General features: G+C 55.5%; 1 protein-coding gene across 2 annotated transcripts in view; it reads right to left on the minus strand.

Moving 5' to 3' along the window:
• Window positions 1-22955, minus strand: part of svp (COUP transcription factor 2) — a 41674-nt gene extending 18719 nt beyond the window's left edge. Inside the window, exons 1-4 of one of the 2 annotated variants that reach the window (XM_076531500.1) lie at window positions 21114-22955; window positions 14722-14871; window positions 5249-5398; window positions 4586-5137 (exon numbers count right to left, since the gene is read on the minus strand). In XM_076531500.1, the coding sequence (XP_076387615.1) occupies window positions 4586-5137; window positions 5249-5398; window positions 14722-14871; window positions 21114-21510 (1249 nt within the window). In that variant the 5' untranslated portion in view covers window positions 21511-22955. The remainder of the gene's footprint in view (window positions 1-4585; window positions 5138-5248; window positions 5399-14721; window positions 14872-21113) is intronic. The other variant, XM_012285471.2, reaches the window with a different exon arrangement.
• Between the last annotated feature and the right edge of the window lie 2928 nt (window positions 22956-25883).

The raw sequence follows: 25883 nt of genomic DNA on the forward strand, positions 1-25883 counted from the left end.
GAGTCATACAGGACGGTCTCTGTGCCGCATAGCGGATACATGGCGTGTCACCCCGAATATTATTCGAGTGCCTGACAGCGCAATCTGTGAATGCGCGATATTGTCTCGCGTTGGCGGGAGCGGGCGGTACGTTCCGACGGTTACGGCCGGCATGTGGGACTAGGAATGGCACGCGTGCACCCACCGAAACATAGCACCGTTCTCGTCTTCGCTCGTCGTGAGTTTTCGCCACCGAATCGAATTTCGCGACCGTTATCCCGACGATCTCTTCGATCCGCTCGATCGACATCGACGAGAATAAATTCCGAACCAGCTTGGTAAGAAGAAAAAACGAAACGTTCTCTCGATCTTGGATCGTGCACGAAAACGCTCGAACGAAGGAAGAAACGAAAGAAAAAATGTCGTCGGAGTAGGACCCTACGCAAACCTAAAAGCGTCTGCTCCCGTTAATAGGAGAACGCCGAAACGATAACAGAGACATCGGCGAGAATAGGAAACGAGGGAAGAAACCGAGGGATGGACCGTGACGGGGTGGAGCGCGTACGGTCTGGCGCATATTTAACGGCATCCCGTGTCAAACGAGACCATAAAACACGGTTGCGTCTAAATAAAATGCCGTCTGTTCCTCGCTCGTTCGGGGAAACTAGGCGACGCGGTCCGACGCGAGATCTGCTCTCTCTGTCCCGCCTTCTCTGTCTCAAATCCTAAAGATTTCACGAAAATACGGAAACTCTCCGTTCGCGATCGAATATTTGACGATTTATCGTCGAATCGCGGAAGCGCGAGAATTTCAAGTTGACGAGCGAGATACGTAAAAGTAGCGTCTTCTATCGATCGAAACGGATTATCTCGCGGTGTACTCGTCGCGAAAGACAAATAATTCCGGCATAGGGTCGCGCGGAATCGGTGAAAAGGACGGTCGCTTTGTTTCGCGAACGGAGTCGCCGGCCGATATCGCGGTCGAACGGGTTTTCGGGGCAGCGAGAGGACGGAAATACGGACGGAAAAGCGAGCTGGTCGGGTGGTGGCGTTGGCCAACCAACGGAGCGGTAACGCGCGCGACGAGGTTAAAGCGACGAACGCGGTTCGCTGGATGTCGCGCGAGAGTTGCAGGGTCGTAGGGTCGTGGGTCGAGAGTCGAGGGGGCAACCGAGAAACCGAGGGTTCGTTTCGGCCGAGGACGTCGATAAGCGGTTCGCATTGTCCGACGGTCACGTGGCCACCCTCTGCCCACCGCCCCAAAACGACACCCGCCACGGCCGTCGTCGTTTATATTAAACTCCGAGGTTAATACCGCGGCTTACTCTAATACCGGGGCAACCCTTTGCCCTGCGATACGCCGATAAGGGTTACGCGGTAGCTCGCGAATAGCGTAGGACCGAGCGACCCTTCGTCGCGATCCGTTGTCTTTACGAGCAGCCTCGACTCGCTCGCCATCGGCAGAGATTCGGCGAGAAAGTCGGGCAAACCGCTCGGAACGCGTATCACCTTTTCAGCCACCCTCGCTTCGATCGTAGACGGAAGAGCGCGAAGAGAGAGCGCGTCGAGCGGAACGTCGAAACGCGGCTGAAAAGAGGGCAGATAATAAAAGGAAAATGGGTAACGCTCAAAGTCAAGGGTTGGGGGACACGACCCCGAACGAACGCCGCGCAACAATGCAACGGATACGGAGAGTCGACCGCGTGGATCGTGGTCCCGGATTCGCAGATAACGCGCGCCTCCCTACCCGAGCCCTCCCTTCGTCGAACCGCCGCCGCACCGTTCGTCGTTTGCTCGTTTCGTTCATCTTTCGAGGCTGCTGCGCTCGCGACGGAACTCGATAACGCGAAATCTCCTTACTTATTTCTCTCTTTCGTCTCGTTCCACGAAGTTTCGAGCGTACGAGCCCTCTCTCGCGAGACGAGAGCTTCCCGTTTCTCTCTCGATGGACGTATCTACGCGTCCAATTATGCCAGACGAAACGACGCGCGATCGATGGACGGATCGGCGCTACTCGAACGACGCGAGCGAATAACGGAAGCGGTCGCGTTGACCGAGAGCTCTCCGAGGATCGTGATAGACGCTGATTAGACCGTAACTCGGAGAACGTAGCGATCGTTTCCACCGTTTCTCGTTTCTCCGGGCATCTCCGGTCGACGTTTCGAGAGCGCGACCGTTTCGCCGAGTCGATAAATTATCCGAGGTTAACAGGTGAGCGCGAACGACGCGCGGCGATAATAACGTCGACGATAAACGCGTCAATAACGTATCGGACAGATCAGGGACACGAATCGTGCGCGAATAGGCTCTATTAACGATCGCTACTGTTATCGCTATACGATCCGCATCCCGTTACACGATTTGGGTTAGCAGCCTCCGCCGTTCTCCTTCTTCTTCTCTTCGACGAACGTTACGTTACGCTTCTTCGCTTTACTTTCAGTCAAGATCCACGGTCTATCGATCGGCCAACCGGGGAGCTCGAGTTCGAAATCCGGTTGCCCCGTCGAACGAGAACGTACTCTCGTGCTCGCGTCGCGCCGCGCTATGGCGAACCGAGCAACCGACTAGCTTACTTTCTCCTCGCGTCTCCGCGATGTCCCCGTTTGCGAGTTCGCCTCGATACTCTTAAGCCTTCCTTCTCGCGATCGGACGCGAGGCGCGAAATCGACTGCGGTCGACGCGCAAAAACCGATCGTTACGCGTTCTCCTATCGTTCCAGAAGAATTATAGTCTTCGCGACGTCAGAATTTCATCGCGACGCGTCGCGCGATCGTTGATCGACTACGCGGTTCCAGCGTTGCGACATCGTCGTCTCGAAATCGTCCGATAATTCGTGTTCCCGGAAACGTATTCGTAGCGCGAACGTCGTAGCGTCGTTGGTCATTAATCGTTAGCGACTTGGAAACGAAAAACTAGCTGTGGCCGACGCTCGTCGTTGCGGTGGTTGCTCGCCGGCTCGCTCGCCAAGGCAAAGGGAATTGCATCGCATGCCGCGTAATCGTGGGAGTGTTTCCCATCAAGATACGCGTAGGTACCGCCGCTCGCCGTAATACCCTCCCGCCTAAACGTATCTGCATCGTGACTCCGCGCGCTCGCACGAGCTGGCCTCGAACCAGGGAACGCCGGAAACGGCGACGATCGACGCGAAATCCGTGTTACGCTTCCTCGACTGCCAATCTCGTTCCTCCTCGTCCGAACGGAACCTCGATAAATCGATTCGAGCCGCGACAACGGTGCCCCGAGAGCAGAGATCGCGGTCGACGTTTCGTCGCCACCGAGTATACGATCTTGCGCGCGGAGGAGAAAGCCGAAGCGGTGAATCTAGCTGGCTAAACGAACTTCGTAAACCGTGCCCTCGTTCCATCCTTTTATTCGAACAATTAGACTCGCGTTCCACGATTAAGAGCCGTACAACGAGCAAAAAAAAGGTCGCTGCCCCGAGAGATAGCCATCGACGTCGACTTTTACGTCGAGGGGAGGCCGAGAAGAGAGACGGAGAAATCGTAGAAACGATGGAGCACGCGACCACCTCGGCCGGCACGAATTTCACCGAGATTTTCGCCGTTACGCAACGCCGCGACGCGAGCATCGAACACGCGTATTTCGCCAAATGTCCGAGCTCGAAGAAGCCGGACAACGGGGTGGCGCGAAGGGTCTCGAAGGCAAAGGCCTCGTAGCGCGACCGCCGAGGGATCCACGCACGGTCCCTCGGAGGAAAAAAAAAAGAGAAAAAGAAACACGAGAATCGGAAGGGAAAGAAACGGCAGAAGAGACGGGCGAAGAAGAGGGTCCTTCGTGGCGAAAGAGAAAAAGGAGAAGAAAAAGGGGGCAGCACGAGCGAACGGTGGTAGGAGAAAGGACGAGGAGCGGGACATTAGCATACGCTAAGCCGAGCTAAGCGCGCCCATATAGCACGGAAATAAATAGCCGCTTGTCTCGTATCTACACCGAGACGGTTTACCATGGACCGGCCAACGCGCCGACCCGCGTCGTACCGGTCCCCCTAAAAGCTGAACGCTCGCGATCGTTCGCGTACGCGTGCTTGCTCGACCACCCACCGTAAAATCTGTACGCGCATCCACTACCAACGAATTTCGAGCCAAGAAACTTTCGACGACAACGACTCGACGAAAGATCGGCCCGACGAAATCGCGTTCAACGAGACGCTGCTAAAGCGGACGATCGAACGGAGGGAAAGAGAAACGATCGGAGAAAGAGAGAGAGAGAGAGAGAGAGGAGAGAAGCGAAGGGAAACAGAAAGGCGAGCATTGTCTCTGCGGCTAGACTGGACGACGATGGGCGCGCGACATCGACGAGCGAACGCGCATTGTCGCCTCGACGAATCTCCGCTCGCTCGGAACGGGCATCGCGCGGCGGATGACAGTCGCGATAACATCTTCGCGTCGATTAGACGAAGCCGCGACTCGTAGGCACGAGGAACGAGCGACGCGCGTCAAGATCCGAGAGTTCTTCCGGCGGCTCTGCCGCCGTTCGCGAAACCGCGTCGCGGCTTAGCGGCAACGAGCATTGTTCCTCGTTCCGATCTTCGCGATCGCTTACGGAAAAGACAAAGTATCCTTCTCGATACGATAGGTTGTACGCTTACCCGTGGTGAAGAGGACGATGGCCTTCAAGCAACTGTACTCGGCGGAATCGACGTGTAGCGCTTTCAGTTTTTCCACCTGTTCCTGAAAGATCCTGATGTGGTCCATGAAAGCGACGACCCGGTCCGCTGCCATGGGCGAAGCGTGAAGACCGGCTGCCGCCAACAACGGCGCCACGTGGAGGGGCATCGAGCACTGGCTCGCGTTTAGCACGAACAACTCGCTCCAAACTAGCCTGAGCAGGGCAACCTGGTCCGTCACTTGAAGGTCCGGGAAGAACGGGATGTTTCTGGCCCACTCGACGGCCGAGAACAGCAATCTCGCCGCGAGCTCGCAGATGTTGTCGATTCCCATGATGTTGTTCGGTTGCATGCACTGGCCGTATCTCGAGGTCGGATACGGTTCCGCCCTCAGCAGCAAACTGATGTACGAGGAAAGGTAAGAGTGGCCGTTCAGGCTGGCGCACGCGACCGCGTCGCCGTTCGTCAGGGCAAACTGTCCGGGTAGACCTGGTAGCGACGGTTGCGACGGTGGCACTCGACCTCTCTGCACCGCTGTAACAAACGCGAATCAAACATTTTATCACTCTTTCGCGGCTCTTTCGAATTAGGAACGAACGGAGCCCATTGAACGTATCTCGCGAATCGTAGAAAATTCCAACGAACCTGCATCGCGATCGCTCGTTGTACGCCTATCGTCCCGCTCGCGCATCCCATCCGTTCGCGCGTCGAACGCCGCGCGGAAGTAATCGCCTCGGACGGGGAAACGTCGGAGGTGTAGCATCGACGTGACTCGGCTAGAGTCCGTTCCGAAACCTCGATCGAAAAAAACGAAGAAAATCGCGGGGTCAGGAAGAGAATCTTTCGCGTATTTCGCGTCCCTCTTCCATTCTCTCGTTCGTTCCGTTACTCAGTCTTTCTTTTTCTTGCGAGAGCTCGAGGAGAAACGGCACCCTGCTGCGCACCGGCTGAATTCCAACCTCCACCCCGCGGCTAACGAACATCGTCTATTCCATCTTCCCTTCCCTCGACCCCCTTTTCCGTCTCTTCGCGCTGCGCGTCTCTCCGCTCCGGACGAAAAAATCGTGTCCCGTGTTTCAGTCCCGGTACCGAGCAAATCGTTTCCGCGATGCTCGGCCAAAGCGAATGTTAAGCGGTGCTCGGCGTCGCGCGACGATCGAACGGACGGATTCGCTTCGGAAATTTAGCGCGCGTTCGCCCCGCCCTTTCTCGCGTCGAAACTAATCGCTAGTCGCGCCGGATCGTCGCGTCTAATTTCTCGCGATTTCAGCCGCCGTGCCGGGTCAGAGTTCGCGCGATTGTCGCGAACACGCGCGATTCCGCGAAAAGCATTATCGGCGCCAAACTTTTTTCCCCGAAATCGGAGCAAACGTCGATTCGACGCGGAAACGCGAACACGAGGACACGAAATTTGCGACGCGAACTGCGTCGATTCTAGCGGCTCGCTGCAACGTTCCAGCCAACGGAATCGAGACACTGTCTCTTGGAAAAAAACGAGTCGACAACGACTCGATAAGTTATCTAAACGTACCAAAGTCCGCGTCCATCGAACAACCGAGGAACTTTTTTCGCGTCCGTGCGCTGTCGCGATCGGAACGAGTTCCAGAAATATTCGCGCGTATCTCTCGGGACTGTTGGTCGGTCGATTTCGCGATCGAAGGTAGAAAATTTAAGTCGTCCGAACGAGCCACGTAGCTAGAACTCGGCGCGAATAGACCACAGAGAAAACGTTGGACGTGGATTGATGACGCTGACGCGCGGTTCGAAGAAAGGGAAGCAACGCGAGAATGGGTTAACGGAGGAACGAAACGAAGAAAGAGAGAGCGAGAGAGAGAGAGAGAGAGAGAGAGAGAAAACGAGAGAAGAATCTATCGCGTTTGGTTGGTTCGATGCTCGCTCGTATTTCAGAGGAGTATCCGTCTCCGCGAGCGGCACAATGAGCGGCGAGCATCGTTCAAAATAATTATAAACATCGAGAAACGACGATCAATCTTCCGTTCCTTTTTGATAATAAACGAATTACCGGGATGACGTGGACTCGGAAACGAGAGAACGAAGAAGACCGGACCGCGACGAAGCCGCGAAAGGAGACGGATGGAATGGCTTCGCGTAGGTAGGAAGGAACGAGCCACGCTCGTATACCGTACTTTAGGCGAGAAGAAGAAGAAGAAGAGTGGTGCAGGAGCACCCGCGGAGCGCGTGATTTAAAATGCTAATTTTTTTCGTTCGCAGCGACAGCGCGTTGATTAAGATGATCGCGCGCGGTGGATGCCGCGCGGAAAGGAATTTCATTAGCAGCCATGGCATACGACTTAGAAATTTCACGCGGTTCGACGATACGTCGTTCGACCGATTTACTTGAGCGAAGCGTCGCCCAAAAACTAGACACGATTAGAAGTGAAGAGTAAACGAGAACATACGGAATCGCGGTAAGAGAACTAAATGACGAATACAGCTTCTCGAACATCGAATTCTTCGAGCTCGTGGATAATTGGAAAACACCGGCGAAACATTCGCGGATGCCTGTTAACGTTCGTCGTTCCGTTACGCGTCCTACACCGCAGGAATCTCTACGGCTCAACGGTTCGATTTTCCGCACACGTTTTTTCATCGCGTTTCCGTTCCTCGTCGTTCCTTCGCGGAGACCATCGACGATGCGACACTTTATTACCCTTTATCGATGATCGTTGTACGCTCCGGTTGAAAAATTCTCCGGACAAACGCTGCGGAGAATGCTAGGATCGCGAAGAACGACGAGAGAGAATGCGACGTGCTACGAAGATAAATTAAAAGACACGGGTACGAGGAGGAGAAGCTGTATCCCGCGACCGACGACGCTAGCCTCGCGAACGATACAGTTGCGTGCGTTATACGAGTCGGTGGTGCGCGAGATCGAGCGAAACGAAGAGAGGCGTCTTGACGTCTTAATCGCGGCATCGAACGCCCAGCAGATACGGTTAGAAGCGACGCTTCGCGGAAAACCTAGCGAGCGAGCAAAGAGACGAACAAACGAACAGCCCGAAGCGGTTCGAAAGCCAGGAAAAGGGAAGGGATGACCCGCGAATCCGATTGCCTACAATTTCACCGGTGACGGTAACGGCCTACGTGATCGTCGGTACGAGGTCAATGGGTCGTCGGTTAGACGACGTCGTACGCGTCGACGATAACGATTCCTTCGTCGCGATTTCGTGTTTTCAAATCGATCACTGCTCTCGTCTCCGCGAGAGAAAAGGAAGAAAGAGGAGAGAGAGAAAGAGAGAAGCGTCGTTAACGGTACCAAGGTTCGCGCGAGTCTAGCTTCGCGACCGCAAATTTTCGATCCGAAGCGCGAACGAACTCGACTAGTCGTTCGGCGTTTTCGCCACGGGCAGACACGCCAAAGTCGTGTACGTAAACTGGAGAGAAACTCTTTTCAGAATTTCTCGAGAGACTATTCGCACTCGCGGTGAGACGACGTTAGAACTCGCGCGATTACTCGAAACGGAGGTTAGCCGTGCCGACCAGCACCGATTCTCCGCGTGCAGTCTCCGACGATAAATAAACACCTACGTAAGAGCCTGCGGCGGTCCCGCAACGGAACGACCTAATGATGGGAAGCACCGCTCCTCGGCTTCTTGCGTCTACCTTTCCGCTACCTCTCTCTTTTCCTCTCCTTTCTCCCGTTTCGTTCCCTTCTTTTTCGAGGCGAGCAACGATCTCGCTATTAGTCGCGTTTAAACGTTCCCCGAATCGATTCGATCGTGCCTCGTCGTTTCGACCTCGATCCTCGGCAAGTTAGGGAAAGGTCGAGCGTCGTTCGCTAGAAATTAAAATCGCAGAGCGATCGAAGGTATCGGTCGCGCGAAGAGAAGGGCGAGAAAGGAGCGCGTATCGCATGGCCGATGCAACGCGGGCTCGATTTTTACGCGTTTAATAAGCGGGTGCTCGTCCCCTCGAGCGGCAGTTCCGGCTCGAAGGTGGCAAGGCAAAGAGGAGTAGGCGGCCACGCCGAGTATCCTCGTCCCGTTAGGACTTGAACGACGCCGAAATGCTCCTTTTTCCTTTCGGTTCAAAAATTCGCAACGACTCTTTTCGTTTTGCTCGTTGTTCGGTATCGTTAGCAACGATTCTCGCCACAAAGTTGTGGCTCGCGAGGAGGCATCCCATCGAGGCTCGATCGCGAACGCGACGAGGACAGCGAGACTGGCGAGAAGCGAGCGCGGAAAAGAGAAGCATAGGGAGACAGAGGGCGAGGCAGAGAGGAAAGGAGAAAAGAGAACGGTCAGCGAAAGAGAAAAAGATCCGAAATACACCTGCGGATCGAGACGAGCAGAGAACCAGTCGACGCGGAATAACTGGTATTAATACGTCACGTAATTACCGTGCGAGAGAGGTATACGGGTGTGTGCGCGTAGTCGGCGTTGGGCCGACCGGGGCGACCGGGGCAACCGAGACGGGTTCGAGCGAGCACGCTCGCGTACGCGTATCCATCGACGAGCCGTTCGAGTCCAACGGACCCGCGGAACACGGCGAGAGAGATCGCGCAGCCACTTTTCGAGCGGAGCCGAGCTAGCTCCGGGCTATGCTTCTGTTTCGAGCCATTATGATAATTTCGCCGGAAAGAAGGCTCCGTTTACCTTTCGCGGCCCTACGTTCGCGTTCGACCAGCCACGAGATACGTTCCAGTTGAACGACGTCCAGAGTCTCGACGGGCCGAAACAGGAAAAGGCGCGAAACGTTAAAAGAGAGCGTTAAGTCTGGTGGCAAAAGTCGAGAAAAGTCGAAAGGGAAAGGATCGAGCGAGGTTACGAGAGGAAGAAGACCAAGGCGAAGAAGCAGAGAAAGAAGAAGGGAAAGAGAAGGGCGAAAGAGTGGATAAGAGTAGAGAGCGTATAGCAGAAAGGAGAAGAGAATAGAAGAGAAGAGGAAAAGAGACGGCAACGATGCACGGCCAGTGGGCCCGCCTAACATTCCCACGGTGCCTGCTCGCGGCGAGGCCTCCGCTCGCATGCTACTCGATGCTACGCTCTTACGTTATGCGAGCAACATTAAGCTCGTGGAAGGTACGACCGATCCGTAAACGAAACGAAGTACGAGAGATCGAAAAGGGAAGCCGGGCGTGTCTCGGGATTCGAATGGACAATGCGTGACCTCCGAGGAATCGCGGTTAATATTCGTACTTTCCGTTCGCGTCTTTTGCGCGATTCGTAAAGAGAATGACGACGATCCCTCGTTCGTCGCACGGAATCGCGTGGGAGATTCTCGGCGAAAGAATTTCTTCGAACGACGCGTCCTTCCTTCGTTCCGGTTCGCGGCCAACGGAACGCTCTTTTGACCTACTGTCTTTCGAATCGTCGCTTTCTCGTTTCTTTTCGCGGTTACTTTCCGACCGTGATTCGCGCCGATTTCCTCCTCTTTCCTTCGTTTCGATACTCGAAAATTCCCGGTGCCCTAACCAACGTAAAATTTCGCGAAGGAATCGTTTCAAGTTTGATCCGTGCAGAATGTTGGTTCGAAAGTGGTCGCTAGCGCAGTGGCCGCTAACGGACGCTATGGAACGCGCGCAAACGGTCTGGGTTGAGCAAGTATCGGCCCACGTCTATCGGGGACTGGTTCGCGACGCAAGGCAGGTGAGTTCTACGAGTTAACGGCTGTTGATATTTGCATCGCGTACTTTTTTCTTACCGTAATTACCAATACCCTTCTCCTCTTCCTACTTCCCCCTTCTGCTCTGCTCCTTCTTTCTAGATTCCTCGCGACTCCGTTCGTACGACCAACAATTTATTACGTGTAACGCAACGATCGAATATGTTAACGATGCTAGAATTCGAGGAAAAAGCTTCGTACCGGATTTATTCGCAAGATCGAGATCGCGTTTCGGTCGCTGATCGTTCTCGAACTCTGAAAGTCCGTTAAATTACGCGGAAAATACTTGAGATTAGGAAAGTCTCGATGGAAACGAGAGGAAACCGTTTGAAGGCGCTTCGAGTTGTCGAGGAACGAATAAAAGGGGATACGGTGTCGGCGGTCGCGCGCAAAGTCGAGTAACCTACGTTAGCGTTGACCGCCTTTTCCGAGTGAACTTTCACATTCTGATCGCGCGAGAGCTCGAAGGTCGCTTCTCCTCGCTCGAAGCCGAACGCGAGCGCGTTACGTACGTTCTTCCGCGGCGCGGCTTCTAAACGTTTGTTCGAACGGATCTAGTCGAACGAACAACAGGCCGAAGAAACGAGGAAGAATAAATCGGTGACGGACGAAGCGTCGCCGAGAATAAAACTCGTGGTTGGAAGAGGTTAACGGAGGGTAGAGAACGAGCAGGGATATTTACCTAGACGCCGTGAGCAGGGGGAACGAACAAAGGGTAATACGCGCAACGTTGGACCTTGCACCGTTCTGAATATGCATAATGAGCCCGAGTTCCGATCGCAATCCCCCACGAACGGTGTCAGGTACTCTTGACCCGACGACAGTTTTGTCATGGTAATGCGACTACTTTGTATTTTAATGCTCGGAAAGAGATTATGCGTGTAAATACGAACGCTCCGTCGCCACGCGGAACAGTTCGCTCGGATGGCGGTCGTTTCGAGTTTCTTCGGTGCGGAAACGAAGGGCCACGCGAACCGACATTTTCTACGCGATCGGTGTCGCTTTTCGGCGTCGGTCGAGCCGTGCAAGGCCAGTGGTTTTTCGATCGGTCGAAAAGCGACGCCGCGCGATTCTACCGAGCGATACCGAGAAGCCGCAAGAGAAAGGCGAATCTATCGTGGACGGTAGACGGGCAACGAGCGAGAACGCGGTAGTCTAGCGGAAGGCGGCGTCGACCGAACGTTTCGACGCTATTAATCGTGAGCGGCACACCGACCGTCTTGGAATCCCGTCAAAGTCGTCCGCGTTTACGCGCATCCGTCCGGACGTATCAAGAATCTTACCGCCTCGGGGGATCACGCGGATCGATTTGTTTGTACTCGCGCGTAACGGCTTTGTCGTTCTTGTAACTCGGTTCGCGCGCTAAATACCTCGCTCGAGGATTTTCTTCGCGTCGATTCGATTTCGACTTCCGCAGAGACTTCCGTAGAAACGAATCTCCGGACGTTATCGCGGAGCGAGTTTCGCGCACGAAATCGAACCGAGAGGGAGTCTCGTCGCGTCGTGCGCGCAGGATCAAGAATCGACCGCCACTCGGATTACTAATCATTTCCCGGGTCCGAGAAACCTCGCTAATTGATTAAAGTCACGATCCTGACCCTGCCGTAATATCGGCAATCTCTTCTCTCGGCGCGCACTGGTCTTCTCGGAGAGGTGGGCATCGGGGACGTAGAGGAAAGTCGAGCGTGTGTATGCGCGTACGTGCGCGCTCGCGCGCGGGACCGAGAGCGAAAGAGAAGACAAGTCGAAAAAGAAAAGGTAAGAGGCGAAAGAGCAGAGTTTATCCTCTCTCTCTCTGTTCGCGTGTTGGCCTCGCGTAATTTTTTCCATCTCGCTCGGTCTCGGTTCCTCTCGAACCTTTTTATATGCCCGTACTTTCCTCTCTCTCTCTCTCGCTCTCTTTCTCTTCCCGACTCGTCGTTTCGGTTTGACCCGAACGTTCGTACGAACAGGCCGACTAGCCGCCTCCGTCGTCGTTCTCGTCGTCGTCGTCGTCGTCGTCGTCCTCGTCGTCGTAGACTTCGTCCTCCCATTGTTGTATCGTTCCAGCTCAGCGAGGGAAACAATATCTAATTTCAGTTAATGCGGCCATAATGGGCATCGTCGTTGCATCGGCATGCCGAGCGGCATGCTTCGACGCCGAGAGATAAGTGAAATCCAGCTTGGTGCACCGAACACCCCACCGTCTACCCCGTAACTCGACTACGCTCTTTCTGTCCGTTCCCGTACGTCGCGAACTCTCTACGTCCATCGGATGCGGAGAGTCGTCCTATCCACGCTTTACCGATAATACCTTCGATTCCGCGACGATCAGGATCAATTACCTCGGACGGTTAATCGATCGGAGACGCGGACTCTCGAGGCGTGGCTGCTGGATAGAAGCGCGTTGCACGCGCGAACGGTCGAACAGCCGCGAGTTCAGCGGCTAACGTTCCAAGTAATTTCGCGGTCGTTCGACGATAACGGCATCGAGAGGCTCGAACGAGCGTAACGATCGATAGGTAACGTCTCGGCTTGCGGAAAGGAAGGTTCGCGAGGCCGCGGGGGCCTGTTGTTTTCGGGAACGGCGCGACGGTCAACGATTCGTCGCGGCGCGCTAACGCGCACAGCCAGTATTTTTCGAAATCGTCTAGACGAGAATAGCGTACCTTCTTCTCGAGCAGTCGCAATTAAGGGTTAATTAAATTGAGCGGCTTCCTAGATTTCTGTAATCATCGCGGACAGTATCTGTGGGGTAATCTTGAGCGCATCCTGTCTGCCTCGGGGGCCCCACGGAAGGAAGGGGCCCCGAGGTAAGGTCATGCACCCCGCTGACCTCGGACCACCGACTCGCCGCCTCTTTCCCCGCGTAACCCCTTCCCCTCTGGCTCTCTTCTAGCCCCCTACCGGCCCTTGCCGCCTCTTCTCTCCTCTCCTCGCCGCTCCATTCCACGTTTCGTCCTTCCTCTCCGCGTCTCGTCCCGTCTCGTCGTGCCTCGTCTCGCCTCGCCTTGCCTCGACTCTCCTCTTCGCTCCTCTCCTCTCCGCGGCTTGCCTCGCTTCGACTCGCTTTGCCTTGCCTTGCCTTGCCACGACTGCTCGAACCTCTATCCGCATCCTTCTTGCCTTTAACTCCTCTGCTCCTTTTTCTTCCTATCCTTTGACCGTTTCTCTCGTCTCTCGTCTTTCCTCCTCGTCCTCGCACGGTGTTCGCGTTTCTCGTCGTCGATGTCCCGTTCCGATCGACGCCGTCAGCATCGGTATCGTCGCTGCTTCGTCTCTCGCCGCGACGATTCTCCTCTTCCTAGTTCCACGTCCTTTCGGGTTTTCTCGATGGCGCGCGGTAAAACCGCGAGACAACGACGACGGGAGACGGTTGCGTGCCCGAACGTTTCGAATTATCGTCGAAAGTCGAGGAATCATCGCGGATAATGAGCGGACGTCGTAGCTGCGACAGGGCAGAAAACCCGGGCCGCGTGTTCTCGTGGGAAAACCTCGACGGCGCTTTCTCTCCTGGGCTAGGAACGCTGCTCCTGCGGCCATCGCCGCGGTGCGACGTCCACGACCGCGGGTAGCACGCGACCTTTGCCACGGCAGAACGTTCTCGTCCGGCTAATTCTTCGCGATACGCTGGCTTAACCTCGCGAGGGTACGTTCCGCGAGCTTCCTAACGAGGTTTCTCCGGGCTACGCTCCCTGACCGGCGTTCGTGTCGATGACCGTCTCGCTCGCGTACGCCTTGAACAAGGTCAGATGGTATCTGACGGCGAGAGGAGTCGGGATCGCTCGGACGCGACACGCCGCGGTGCTCGAAAACGCGAGGAAAACGTGGGAAAATCGACTGGAAATTCGGAGCATGGTCGATCGAGGCGACGCGATCGTCGCGAGAAGAAGCGGGTCGCGAGAACGGCCGGGACGCGTATAAAAGTACACCTGGGCAGTCCGCGTCGGTGACCGGCTCGTGCGTGCTCTAACAAGGTCAGATGTTATCGCGGCTCGAACGGCCAAGTTCAAGAGGAGTAAAAAAGAAAGAATCTCGGAAAGGGAGAGCCGTGGGAATCTTTCCGGGGTTTTGGCGTCGAACACCGCGTGCCCCTCTTTAATTTGCGGCTCGACCGCGACGGAGCGAGGGCGGTGGCGAATCGGACAGGTAAAGCGAATCGTCGGTGGTGGTGCGCGGGGAACGCGTGGATCGGTATCGGTACGGGCCGATCCTAAAACGGGCGGCACGGAGCGGCGTACGAGTCGAGCGCGACCGCGAGAAACGAGAACGCGTTCGGATATAAATAAGCGCACTCGTGCCGCGTTAGCGCGACGAGTTCCAAGGATGCTCGAGCTTTAGCGCGCGACGCTCGCCTCGCGAATCCGTTCGTTGCAAATAAATAGAAGCGTTTCCGTCTCGATGAACTTTGATCTTACGAAGCCGATTCGCGAGCGTTGCTCTATTTTAAAGCCGGCCGGCTGTTCGACGAAATCCGTTGGATCGCTAACTGATCGACGATCTTCGATACATACCTTCCCGACGCATGCCCATCTTCAGGCACTTTTTCAATCGACAAAACTGGCACTGATTCCTATGGTGTTGGTCGATGGGACAGTTCCTATTCCCTCGACACGAGTAAGTTAGGTTTCTCCTCACGCTTCTCTTGAAGAAGCTTTTGCATCCTAGAAAGAGGCAAAGTTTCACAAATTAAAATCTCGATCTTTTTCCTTCGCATCGCGACCGAAGAATCCGGGATACGTCCGAAACGCGATAACGGGACGAGGCGAGGCGAAAAGATAAAGAGAGCGCTCGCGCGCGAGAAAGGAGAAGATCGGGGACCGAAAATATTATGGAACGAGACTTTTAAGCGTTCATTCGAGCGACGTCGAAATGGTCGATTCGGAAGGAATCGTATCGTATCGTATCGTCGTCCCGGTTGCGCCAGCCTGCACCGACCGTTCCTCGAAGAGTTCGCTCCGACTAGCCCCCTAAGGTGGCTCGTTCGTGGAAAGCATTTCGATTTCGAACGTTTCGATCGCTGCCACGTAGCGACAAACGGATCGACGCGACTGGTAAATGGCTAGAGAGGCGAATCATCGGTACTCGGAACTGATAAAGAGGCAATTCATATCGCGGCAACAAAGCGTCTTCTGTACGAAAACGCTCGAATCCCGATAAAGAGAATACCCTCGACGTTGCTGGCGATACTCATCGAAGATCGCGAGCCTTCCTTCCGTTACGCCGATACCACTGATCGTTTTCGCCGAGATTTAGCCTTGTTTCGAGATTAGCGCGGTTCGGTCGTTAACTAAGCCGACTACTTGGATCGGCTGAAGGAGGATCGATCGAAGAAACGTTTGCGAATCCGATCGCTAGCCGCTTATTCGACGACGAACGCGTTCGAGAACAACGTTGTACTCGATTAAACGGTTCGCTTCTTGGGATAGGAGACTGTCGTCTTCGCGATGGTCGTGATCGTTGTCGCTGTCGATGTTGCGAAAGAGACCGAGGGGTCGCCGTAACTACAAATTGCGTCGTTACACGCAAATTACGCGATTATGGTACGCGAGCGAACCACCGCGAGAGACGCTACGTATGCGCGGTACGGTAGCGCGAGAGAAAACGGTGAAACGGTATCGGGGCAAAAGGCAAAAGGGGGAAATCGCGGTCGGACGGAGAGGAGCGGATAAGGGTGGAAAGGAAAGAGAGCGAGGACGAACGGTGAACGTGTAGAGAAACGGAAAGATAGAGAAGGGTAGAATACTCGAACAACTACTGTTTATACTTTCAGATTGCAGCTCGCGCGGCCCTCGAGAGCTCAAATTGCTCGCGTCATTGAATTTTCATTGCTCCGCGCCTCGTTCGCGGCCATTCCACTCGCACTCGATGCGCTATGCTGGCTCGGAACGCGACGCGTACGTCGCGGAAGAGGTCCTGCGGATCCACGAGCGAGTGTCCTGCTCGAGGCGAGAATCGAAAGGAAGGGAAAAGGATAACGGGCGGAGGAAGTACCGAGAGAGGAAAGAAAGAGGAGGAAAGGAGGGCAAAGGCGGCGTGGCGAGACGCGGGACGCTTCGGTCAGTAACGTTTCGAGTCGGCCGCGTAAAATTAACGACATTGTTATAATTAATTAGTCGTACGGTGCGGCTCGGCGCCGCGAGGCGGCGTTGTTCGGGCAGAGCGGTGCGTAGATAGCACGAGGGCTTCGTTAGCGAGATAATTGGTCACAGAGGATGCGTTCGGGATGCGTCTCGGTTGGTAACTCTATGCTCGGTGCACGCGCCGATGTACGCGCATAATACGCGTTAGATACCGCGCGTACCGCTCGCGTGCACCTCGCGTAACGCTTCCGACTCGCAAACTCCGAGGATCCTGTGTCGACGAAACGCTTGCCGAATTCCTCCTCGGGCCGAGCGAGCGTTTCGTCGCGGGCCAAACGATATCGACTCGGTCGCGAGCTGGAACGCGTCGCGCGCTTCCGAGGGAAACGAGATTAATAAAGATTAGCAAAGTCGGAATAATATAATATGATCTCGTTAGAGCGATTAGCCGGGAACCGCGAAGCGGCCGGGCTGCAGAATGTCTGGCTTCTCGGTGCACGCGGTAGGGTACGCCAGGCATAAGTCCGTAAGTCGGTAAGTAAAACCGTAAGACTCGGAGGGAGAACGAGAGACCCCGAGAACACGAAGCCCCTTGCGGGTGTACCTCAAACCGCGAGACCGGAATTAAATTTCCTTTCCTCCTTTCGTCGGGTCCGCGAAAACCGCGCACGAGTCTTTTCGTCGAAATTTCGATTCTCCTTCTCGTTCTTCCGGCTCCGATCGACATCGGACACGAAGGAGCACGCGATCGGTATCCATTCGAATACGCGACGCGACTGCTTCGAACTCGTTCCGTGTAATTCGTGACAAATAACAGCTCGGTCTTGAACGCTAGTTTACTCGCATGCCGCGACCAATTACTATAATTGAGACAACAAGCATTTTGAAGAAACGTTCGCGCCGAGGCGACCGACCACGCTCGTCGTTTCTTCTTTTTCGTCTCCATCTCCGTCTTCTTCCACTTCTCTTTTGTCGACGAGCCTGGTCGAGTCGTTCCATCGCGAAACAGAGCAACGCGACGTTTCGTTTTTCACGAAACGACTCGAAACGCTCGCCACCGTGTTCGATTCCTTCGAGTTGCTCGATGTTACGTAAAGGAAGTGACTCGATCGAAACTCGCGAGCTCGAAGTCTAAAGCGAGAAATTAACGTTATCATCGTGACGCGTGGAAAACATACATATGTATGTATTTTTATACGGGACGCACGTTCGCGTGCGCGACTCGAGCGAAATAATTTACGAGTACGTTCCGTGTAATACGTTCACATTTTTCAATCTGTTTCGATGCCTCGTTAATTTATCGCCTATTCTCGCGCGATCGGGAATACGTTTCGAAATTTCACCAATTTCGTTTTCTACGCTTTTCGTTCGATCTCGTCCGTTCTTACGACTCGATCGGGCTCGTTTTCCTTCGCCAAAGTCGCGTTACCGTTTCCGAACATCACGGATCGACGAAACGCGGTATGTCGTTCAACCGAACACCGATCGCTCCGGACACGGTTAATTTCGGAATTTCGTGTTCGACGTTCGCCGGACGTCGTTCGAGCTGGGGCAACGGGGAAGCAGGAAGGTGGGCGCCGATCACGGAACGAAAAGAGAGAAAAGGGAGCGGCGATCGTGAAGGTAGTCGAGGTCGAACCGCGAACGACTATTGCGCAATAACCAAAGACGAAGAACCTTGTTCCAGACGCGGTACCGCGAATGGGAGGTTCCCGAGCCGCTGTAATCGGCAGATTAATGTTCGTTTCTCGAACTTAATCTCGGGCAAATCCTGCGGACGGATTCGTCCGGGACAAGCGAGGCGATTCGGTTCGATCTGGTTCGAGAGAGTCTCGCTTTCGGGATCGTCGGCCAATCGTCGGCGACGATTTACGAGCCGTTAGGAAGAAGAGGCGTTTTCGTCCACGCGGCTGCCCGTTACGTTCGTTTCCGGATAAAATAGAATTCCGGTCGATACGAGGGTTCGTTAGTTTCTCGATAACCTTCCGCGATCGGTCGATCAGCTCTCGATAACGCGCTCTCGATCGTCTCGATCGAACACGACGAAAGACAGACGCGACAAATTGACGATAATTCGCAACCGTTTGACATCGGTTGACATCAAAATCAATTCGTCGTAATAAAGCGATCGCCGACAATCACCGCGATTACGCCAATGAACGTCCAACGTGGAAGGCGTATGCACGCTCTGGCGAGTCGGACGCTCGATGTTTCTATGATTCTCGATAAAACGCGTCGTCGATCGTGCCAGTCGACGTCCCGCCATCGTTCGTCCCTCGCTCGATTCGTCGCTAACGAGCGAAACTCGCGCAACGTTCGGAACGCGTTTCGAACGCGGTTGTTGAGAGAAAAACGCGAGAAGACGAAACGAGAATTAAATGATCGGAGCGTTATCGGGCGGCAATTTTCTCGCTTTTCCAGCCGCCGGTGTCGCGAACGAGAATCGGTGCCATAATCGTTTCGGCCGAGAAACTAGCAACCGGTCGTTGGTTAGAAAAACGAGCAGAAACTGTAATTAAAGCAATGGCTGGATCGTAACCGCACGGTACCGGTGTGGCGCGTCGAGTTACGAGTTTCAGAGGCCTCCGGCAAGGTCACGTTTCCGTTCGTCCAGAGTCTAGAGGAACCGAAATCAACGATCGACGAAGGGCCGAGAACGCGACGTTTTCGGCCAATCTTCCGGACGATCCGCTTTCGAGAATGCTGCGTAACGGTGGCGAGGAACGGACGAATAAGAAAGCTTTTGTCTCGGCGAATCGTCGGGATAAGAGACCGTAACGAACGTTCGAGCGAACGAAAACGAGAAACGAGAAACGGAAAACGGGAAACGTTGCGAGTTAGCTGGCCACGTAGCGCGCGAAGCTGCTCGAAAATAGAGGGGAAAAGGAAATCAGGAGGTAGCGGGTAATTAAGATTGCCACGAATAGAAATTATCGTCGGATTAAGCGCGTTATCGCGGCAGTGGCAAATCGAAAGATAGAAGAAGGGGGGAGGGAGAGAGAAAGAGAATAGCTCGACCTAACAATGGTAAATATCGTTAGCGCGGTTGTAATTGGAACACCAGGGAGAGGACTACTGGTCGAGCCGTAACTCGAGCGTTCAATTAAGAGACGGACTCTTAACCCGCTCGAATCCTACGTTTCCACGCGTCGAATCTTCGCGCAGCTCGAGCCGGCACAAATTGTTGGGAATTAACGAGCGCGAAGAGTCGGAAAGAGCGACGGGGAGAGACGCGAGGCGACGATTAATCCCTCGAGCATTATTTTTAGCGGCGCTTTAAACGTTCCGACGTCATCGGTCCCGCTTCTGACGGGGCAAAACGTCGAACGAGCGAAATCGAGTCGCGAGAGCCTGACCGCGAGCGACGGGACTCTTAGGAACCTTCGCCCTTCGATCTTCGAATCGAGCCCGTCGAAGAGAACGTTTCCGACAGCGATGATCGAGAACGCGATATTTTCCGAGCGTCGCGGGACGTTGCAAAAATGTCTCGTAAATATTTCATCGCGACTAGTATTGCGCCAATCCGCGATGTAAATGCGTTGAACCAGTGCGGTTTATACTTTGTCCGCGAGTCGACGCGACCGTGCTCTCGAGTTCGTTCGTATCGCATACGAAAGCTCCAACTACTATAGCTCTCGCGAGCAACGCGGTGAAAGAGAGAGAGGCACGAACGCTCATGAATTTTAACGAGAGTTCGGTAGTCGGACGACGAAGGCGACCCATCAGCGTGCAAAAATATCCGGGGTTGTTACGTGCGTCAAAAAAGATCGCGAGACGCGACGTCCGACGACGTACGCGATTCGATCGGAACCCGAAAAGTACGGGCAAACTTTTCGGAACAGGTATCGCGACGAACACGTTTCTTAACGTCGCGACCGTCGGATCGGAATAATTAACGAGGATAAAGCAAACACTACGAGGCCCCCCGATGATGTTTCGAAACGAGAGCAGGGGACGAAAGGACGTCGTCTCGAAAACTCAACGAGCCATCAAAGTTTTAGTCAGCCGTAGAAAGGGGTACCCTCGCACCCTACCGTATATACGGTACGCTTTGCCTGCTTCGTCTCGACCAGGTGTCGCGCACTTGTTTCACCGTGCTTTCGAGGATAAAACAGGCAAACCGTGATTTTATCGAATTCCTGAAACGAACGAACACGCGCGTTTCCGCTAAATCACTCGCGCTAGATATAAATTACCTACGACGCAGCAACGATCCGATATCGATGAGGCGTAATTCGAGGTAACAGGAAGGAAAGGTATCGAGGAAGAGGGTAAGGTCGAAGGGAGCTAAACCCGTGGGAGGATGTATAACTCCTGATTTCCGAGAGCGAGCGATAGATCTCGATTAGCGGCCGTAGACCGTCCGACGCTCGGTCGAAGTAGTCGCGACATTTTTCTTCGTTACACATCGTGCTTCGAACGCGAACCGATCTAGAACGCGAAATCGCGACGAATTCCCGTAGTCCAGGTAGAAAATTCGAAAACGCGTGCCGGCAAAAAAACGAAAGAAACCCTCCGGCCGTAACTCCGTTTCCCACCCACTCTCGTTCGCGATCTCCCTCTTCGACTCGGAGCTGGTCTCTCCCGCCGCGTTTTCTCGGCCCTATTACATCGTTATTAGGCTCGTAACAGACGCGTAAGCGTTCCGGGGAACACCCCACCGAGTTATTAATGGGCAGTCTTTGTTTTTTCGTGAGCAGCGGCCGGCCGCCGGATCCGTTGCTTGGCGGCGCGAATCAGCAGAGAAGAAGAAACTGAAGAGGATCGATCGAGATCGAGTAAAAAGCGAGAGAGGAGAGGAGAAAAGAGAGAAGGAGACTCACCTTCGCAGGTGAACTGGCCGTAATGTTTACCGCTGCTCTTGTCCCCGCAGACGACGCACTCGATGTTGGGCGATTTGTCGGTCTGCGAACTGCCGGATTGCGAGCTGTTCGCCTGACTTCCGGGGGTAGTGCTGGGCGGCAATGGGTCCCTAGGCGTGAGAACCGCACCGGTGGGCACCAGGCAGGTAATGTCCTCCGGTGTGGCGGAGGGCGTCAAGTGGGTCGGGGGCATCGGTGGCGGGGGCGCGATCTGTATCGGGCCCGGTCCGGCGGCGGACGCGGCCGCGGCAGCGGCTCCAGCGGCGGCTGCGGCTGCGGCGGCGGCCGCGCCGGTCGCGGCCAGGCTGGCCCCGGGGTCCCGCGAGGGCCACGAGGGCGGCGCGGCTACCAACGCCATAGAGGCGGTGGTGCCGCGCGCCGGGAACCCCACCTCCAACGTGGTGGTGAACTCGGGGTGGTGGTGTCCAGCTGACACCCGGCCAGGGAACAACGTCGCTGTCGCGGCCGGGTAAACCACCCCGGCAGTCGCCAGGGCGTCAGCGCCTCCTGTCCCTCCTCGAACCACCCTGCCGGTTTCCTCTTCTCGGTCGTGACCACCGACCACCCCGAGACGGCTTCCGCCTTATCGCCGTTTCTACCTCGCTTTCGGCTGTTGCCCCGTTTCCTTCTCGACGTCGATTCTCTCGCGATTCCTTATCCTCTCGGCGCGTCCTTTCTCCTTCGTCGTCCTCTGGGTCGCGATGTCGTTCGTCGTGCCTTCCGCGCAGCGCTCGATCACCGCTACGCCGTTCGTGTCGCGTTCGCGCGCCAATTCGGTCACGCGGTCCGACCAAACTCGCGCACTTGTTCCTCACTCACTCGCGCACTGTACGCAGTTCGCGGTACCTCGGGATCGACGTCCCGAGGCCGACATCCTCGTCCGTCGCGACAGGCGATCGCGATGCCGTTTCCTTCGTCCCTCGATCGGCCGATCGCGGCGTCCTTCCTTTCCTTCGATCGAGACGGTACGCGCGCACAGCGATTCGATCGAACACCCTCGTCGTCGACGAACCAACGCTTCGATCGACGGTTCGGTAGCCCCGCGATCACTGCGGAGCAGCCGGGACACGAAACTCGCGGTAACCTCGTCGACGCTCCGTTTGCACTCACTTTGCACTCTCACTCGGGCCAACTCGTCGGCGCGGACAAACCGGACGACGCGACTCGCGCGCTCATCGAGAATCGCTCGTCCCGCGCGAACACCGGTGAAACGCGACGACGTCCAGTTTCGGATCGAGATCGGGACCGGAATCGAGATCGAGATCGAGATCGCGCGCACGCGGTAGATCAGCCGCGTATCCCCGCGTCGTAGTATCCTCGGTATCGTGGTATATCGACGCTGGGTGGATGCGCGGTGGCACGAGCCACCGAGCCACAGGGCAGAGAGGGTGTGCGCCGTGCGCGCACCGTACGGTGGGTGGTGGACACCGGAGGTGGGGAAGGTTGGAGCGAAAAAGAGCGATCCAGGGAGGCCGTCGGTGGCGAGGCTCGAACGGAGACGAACGGAGAAAACGAAGAAGAGAAAGAGGGGGTGGTGGCGGGGGAGAGAAGCCGTAGAGACAGATAAACTGGAGGAGAGAGACAGAGAGTGGGAGAGAGAGAAAGAGAGAGAGAGGAAGAGACAGAGAGCGTGCGTGCGCGCGCGCGCGCGCACTGCCGAGTCGATAAGCCGCGCGTGTAGGTGCCCGTGTAGCGCGCTCGTGCCGGCACAAGCAGGAGGAGGAGAAGAGAGGTGATACTCGACTACCGCCTCGATACGACTATTCTTGGGGCCGACCAGAGACCGACTGCCGACTAAGACGACCCCTGACACCGACCTGTTCCCCACCAGGCCAAATTCTCTCGCGGGTTTCTCGCGGGTTTCACCGGTTGCCATGACTACCGAAGGTGGGGTCGAGTCCCGGGCGCGCCCCGATGCGCCTCTCATTGGCTGCTGCCCTGCCCTACCCTCGCGCCCTCCGACCCCTCTCTTTGCCGCTTCGGCCTAACGCCGCTCCGCTTCGGCCTAAGCGCTATCTTTCCTCTTCTCTCGCGAGTCGCGATCGCGAACGCTTTCCTTCTTCGTCCCTTTCACCGGCGAGATCTCCTTCTCTCTCGCTCCGTCTTGCTCCCTCTTTCTCTCGCCGTCTCCTCGTAGCTTCTCCACGGTATCCTCTTCGTTCGATTCTCGTCGCCGCGCCGGTTCTTCTCGCTCTAACACGGTCAAACGCGCGCGGATCCGCGCTCGCTTCGAACCTTTTCCTCGTCCAGGGTTACCGCACGGACCTCCCGATTTTTTAATACGCTCCTCGAAATCGAACCAGTTTCCTAAACGCGACAAATTACTCGACGCTTCTCTCTCAGTTACACCGATCCTGTACCTCCGCGAAACCTGTACCCCCCGCTTCGACCACTTCGGAGAACCGTCGTTTCCTACGTGTCCTCGATCGCGTATCGCCGTCGACGAAGACGTCCCGCGTCGCGAACTATTCCGCGTAACCGTCCACGCGAACTTCCGAGTCGCGAGTTTCGAAACTCGTCAAAATCGAAGAACAAACGACTCGGTCGGGCGTCTCGGCAGGATACAACGTTAAGACGATAAGCGGAACCGTTAGTCGTCTTTCACGGATTTTCTTCCGTTTCCTTGGATACTTCTTTCGCGAACGAGATACGACGAGGGAAGCGAGGTCACTAGAGGGCGGCGACCAATGGGGACGAGGAGTCAAGCGGGGCGCGAAAAATGGGCCGGACCGTTTCAATCCACCCCCGAGGCTAAGGGTGAGGGTAAGAACGCCGACGGAGTAGGGTAGAGCGACGGGGCTCGGCTCGAAGACGACCGGGCCGTCGACGCAGGGTCAGTCGGGTCGCGGACCTGCACCTCTGCGTTTCCGTGTCTTTTGCCATTTTACTCCACCCCGTTACGCTTTCGAGCTTCGTCGTCGCTTCTTCCGCCTTTGCCCTCTGCTCCTTTCCTTCCCGAGAACGATTATGTCACTGTTTCTTTCGTTCGCCTCCTCTCCGTCTATGCGAAATTAGGCATCGACGCGACGAAACGATAAATCGAGCGAAAAATCGAACGACGAGCGGTAAGCTCGAGCGCGAAAAGTAACGTTCAGGGATGTTAGTCGCGCGCGAAAGATCTTGTCCAACGACCTCGTCGAATGTCCGGAATGGTCAGCGAATCCGTGGCTCGTAGAACGCGAAAGGGATTCTGAAATCGTTGAATCTAGCAACGTTGACGGGCGTAGAAGCCGAACGGGGAACAGGGAATAGGGAACAGGGGGAACGAGAAGGGGGCAGAAGAGAAGCGGGGTGGCTGGCGCCGTGTACAAGTGCATATCGGTGAAGGGGTGGTCGAACAATGCGCTCGTTCAATGCGCTCTAGATATGATTACCGGAAACCATCCCATAATTACTTTTTGTACGTCGAAAACGCAGCGAGCCCCCTCGTTTCGTTTCCCTCCCTTCGGCCCTGCTTCTCTTCACCGCTAAAACCACCGGCGGCCTTCTATCTGTCTCTCTCCCCCTCCCTCTCCGCGTCGTTCCTTCTGTTGCCCCCCGTCGGTTCTTTTCCCCTCTTAGCACCGCTGCCCTCTTAAAACGTTCGCAACGCGCGGCCTTCTTCGCGTTTCAACCTGACACGCGCGATGCTTTTAAAGTGCCAGCCAACGTTAACGCCACTCTCGAGATGATTTATCGAAATCGCTGCGTTCGCCGCAACCGTGTTTCGACCACCGCCACTCCCGCGCCCGAATCTCTCTTCGAAAAAGCTACGCCGCCTCTCCACGATCTCCGTTAATCTCTTCCCCCTTCTCCTCCCCGTTTCACCGAGAGGCTCGTATCTCGCGGGATATCGCGCGCCGTGCCGACGAACGATCGCAGGATATTTTGACCGATTTCGACTTGTTCGGGACGGTGCGACACGGTGCGAACGAGCGTGCCTCTCTAGCGAGTTTTTTTACCAGATTCGTGAGCATGGAATTAATAAAAAGTTTCGCAATCGAAACCGTACCGTTAGGAGAATCGACGTCGAAGAGGTTCAGCGAGCGAATCGGATCAGGAAAGAGCAGATAGGAGTAAGGTGCACGGGGTTAGGGGGATGGCGAGGCGAGAACATGGCAAAGGGGAGAATCACTGTTCGCTCGGAGCGGTGGTTACGGTCGCGGTGACGCTGCCGGTGGTGGAGGCGGCTACATTATGAGTGTGTTCATATTTCCTGCGTTGCCTCCTTCCTTCCCTTATCTGTCTTCCCTACCCTCCGAGCCCTTTTGTTCGCACTCTTTCGACTGTTAATGCCGCGAAATTAACTCCGGCAGGAGCGAGTTTAAGAACCGCTACAAGGTGGTATATATACGTACTCCCGTTCCCATTCCCGTTCCCGTTCTCTTTCCCGTTCCCGCCCCCGCCGCCGCCCCTGCTCTCGCTCCCGCTCCCGTTCCACGTCCAAAGAGCGCCCGAAGGCCGTCTTCATTGTCCCGCCGGCGTATTATTTTAACATTATCTGCTACTCGACTGCCGCTTAATTAATTTATTTATGAGCCGAGGCGGACGACGATGGCCAACGATCGAAGGCCTAAAGGAAAAGAGTCGGAGACGCGCGAGGCGGAGGATCGGCCAGACAAAGACGAGGGTGAGCGAGGGTGAAAGAGACGTAGGAAGCGAAAGAGAAAGGGAAAAGGAAAGGGAAAGGGAAAGGGAAATGGAAAGGAGAGGAAACGGGAGAAAGAATGGAATGGTCCCGGTAGGAGATTT

The sequence above is a fragment of the Megachile rotundata genome, chromosome 5 (genome assembly GCF_050947335.1).
Source record: "Megachile rotundata isolate GNS110a chromosome 5, iyMegRotu1, whole genome shotgun sequence".
In the NCBI taxonomy this organism is placed as follows: Eukaryota; Metazoa; Arthropoda; class Insecta; order Hymenoptera; family Megachilidae; genus Megachile; species Megachile rotundata.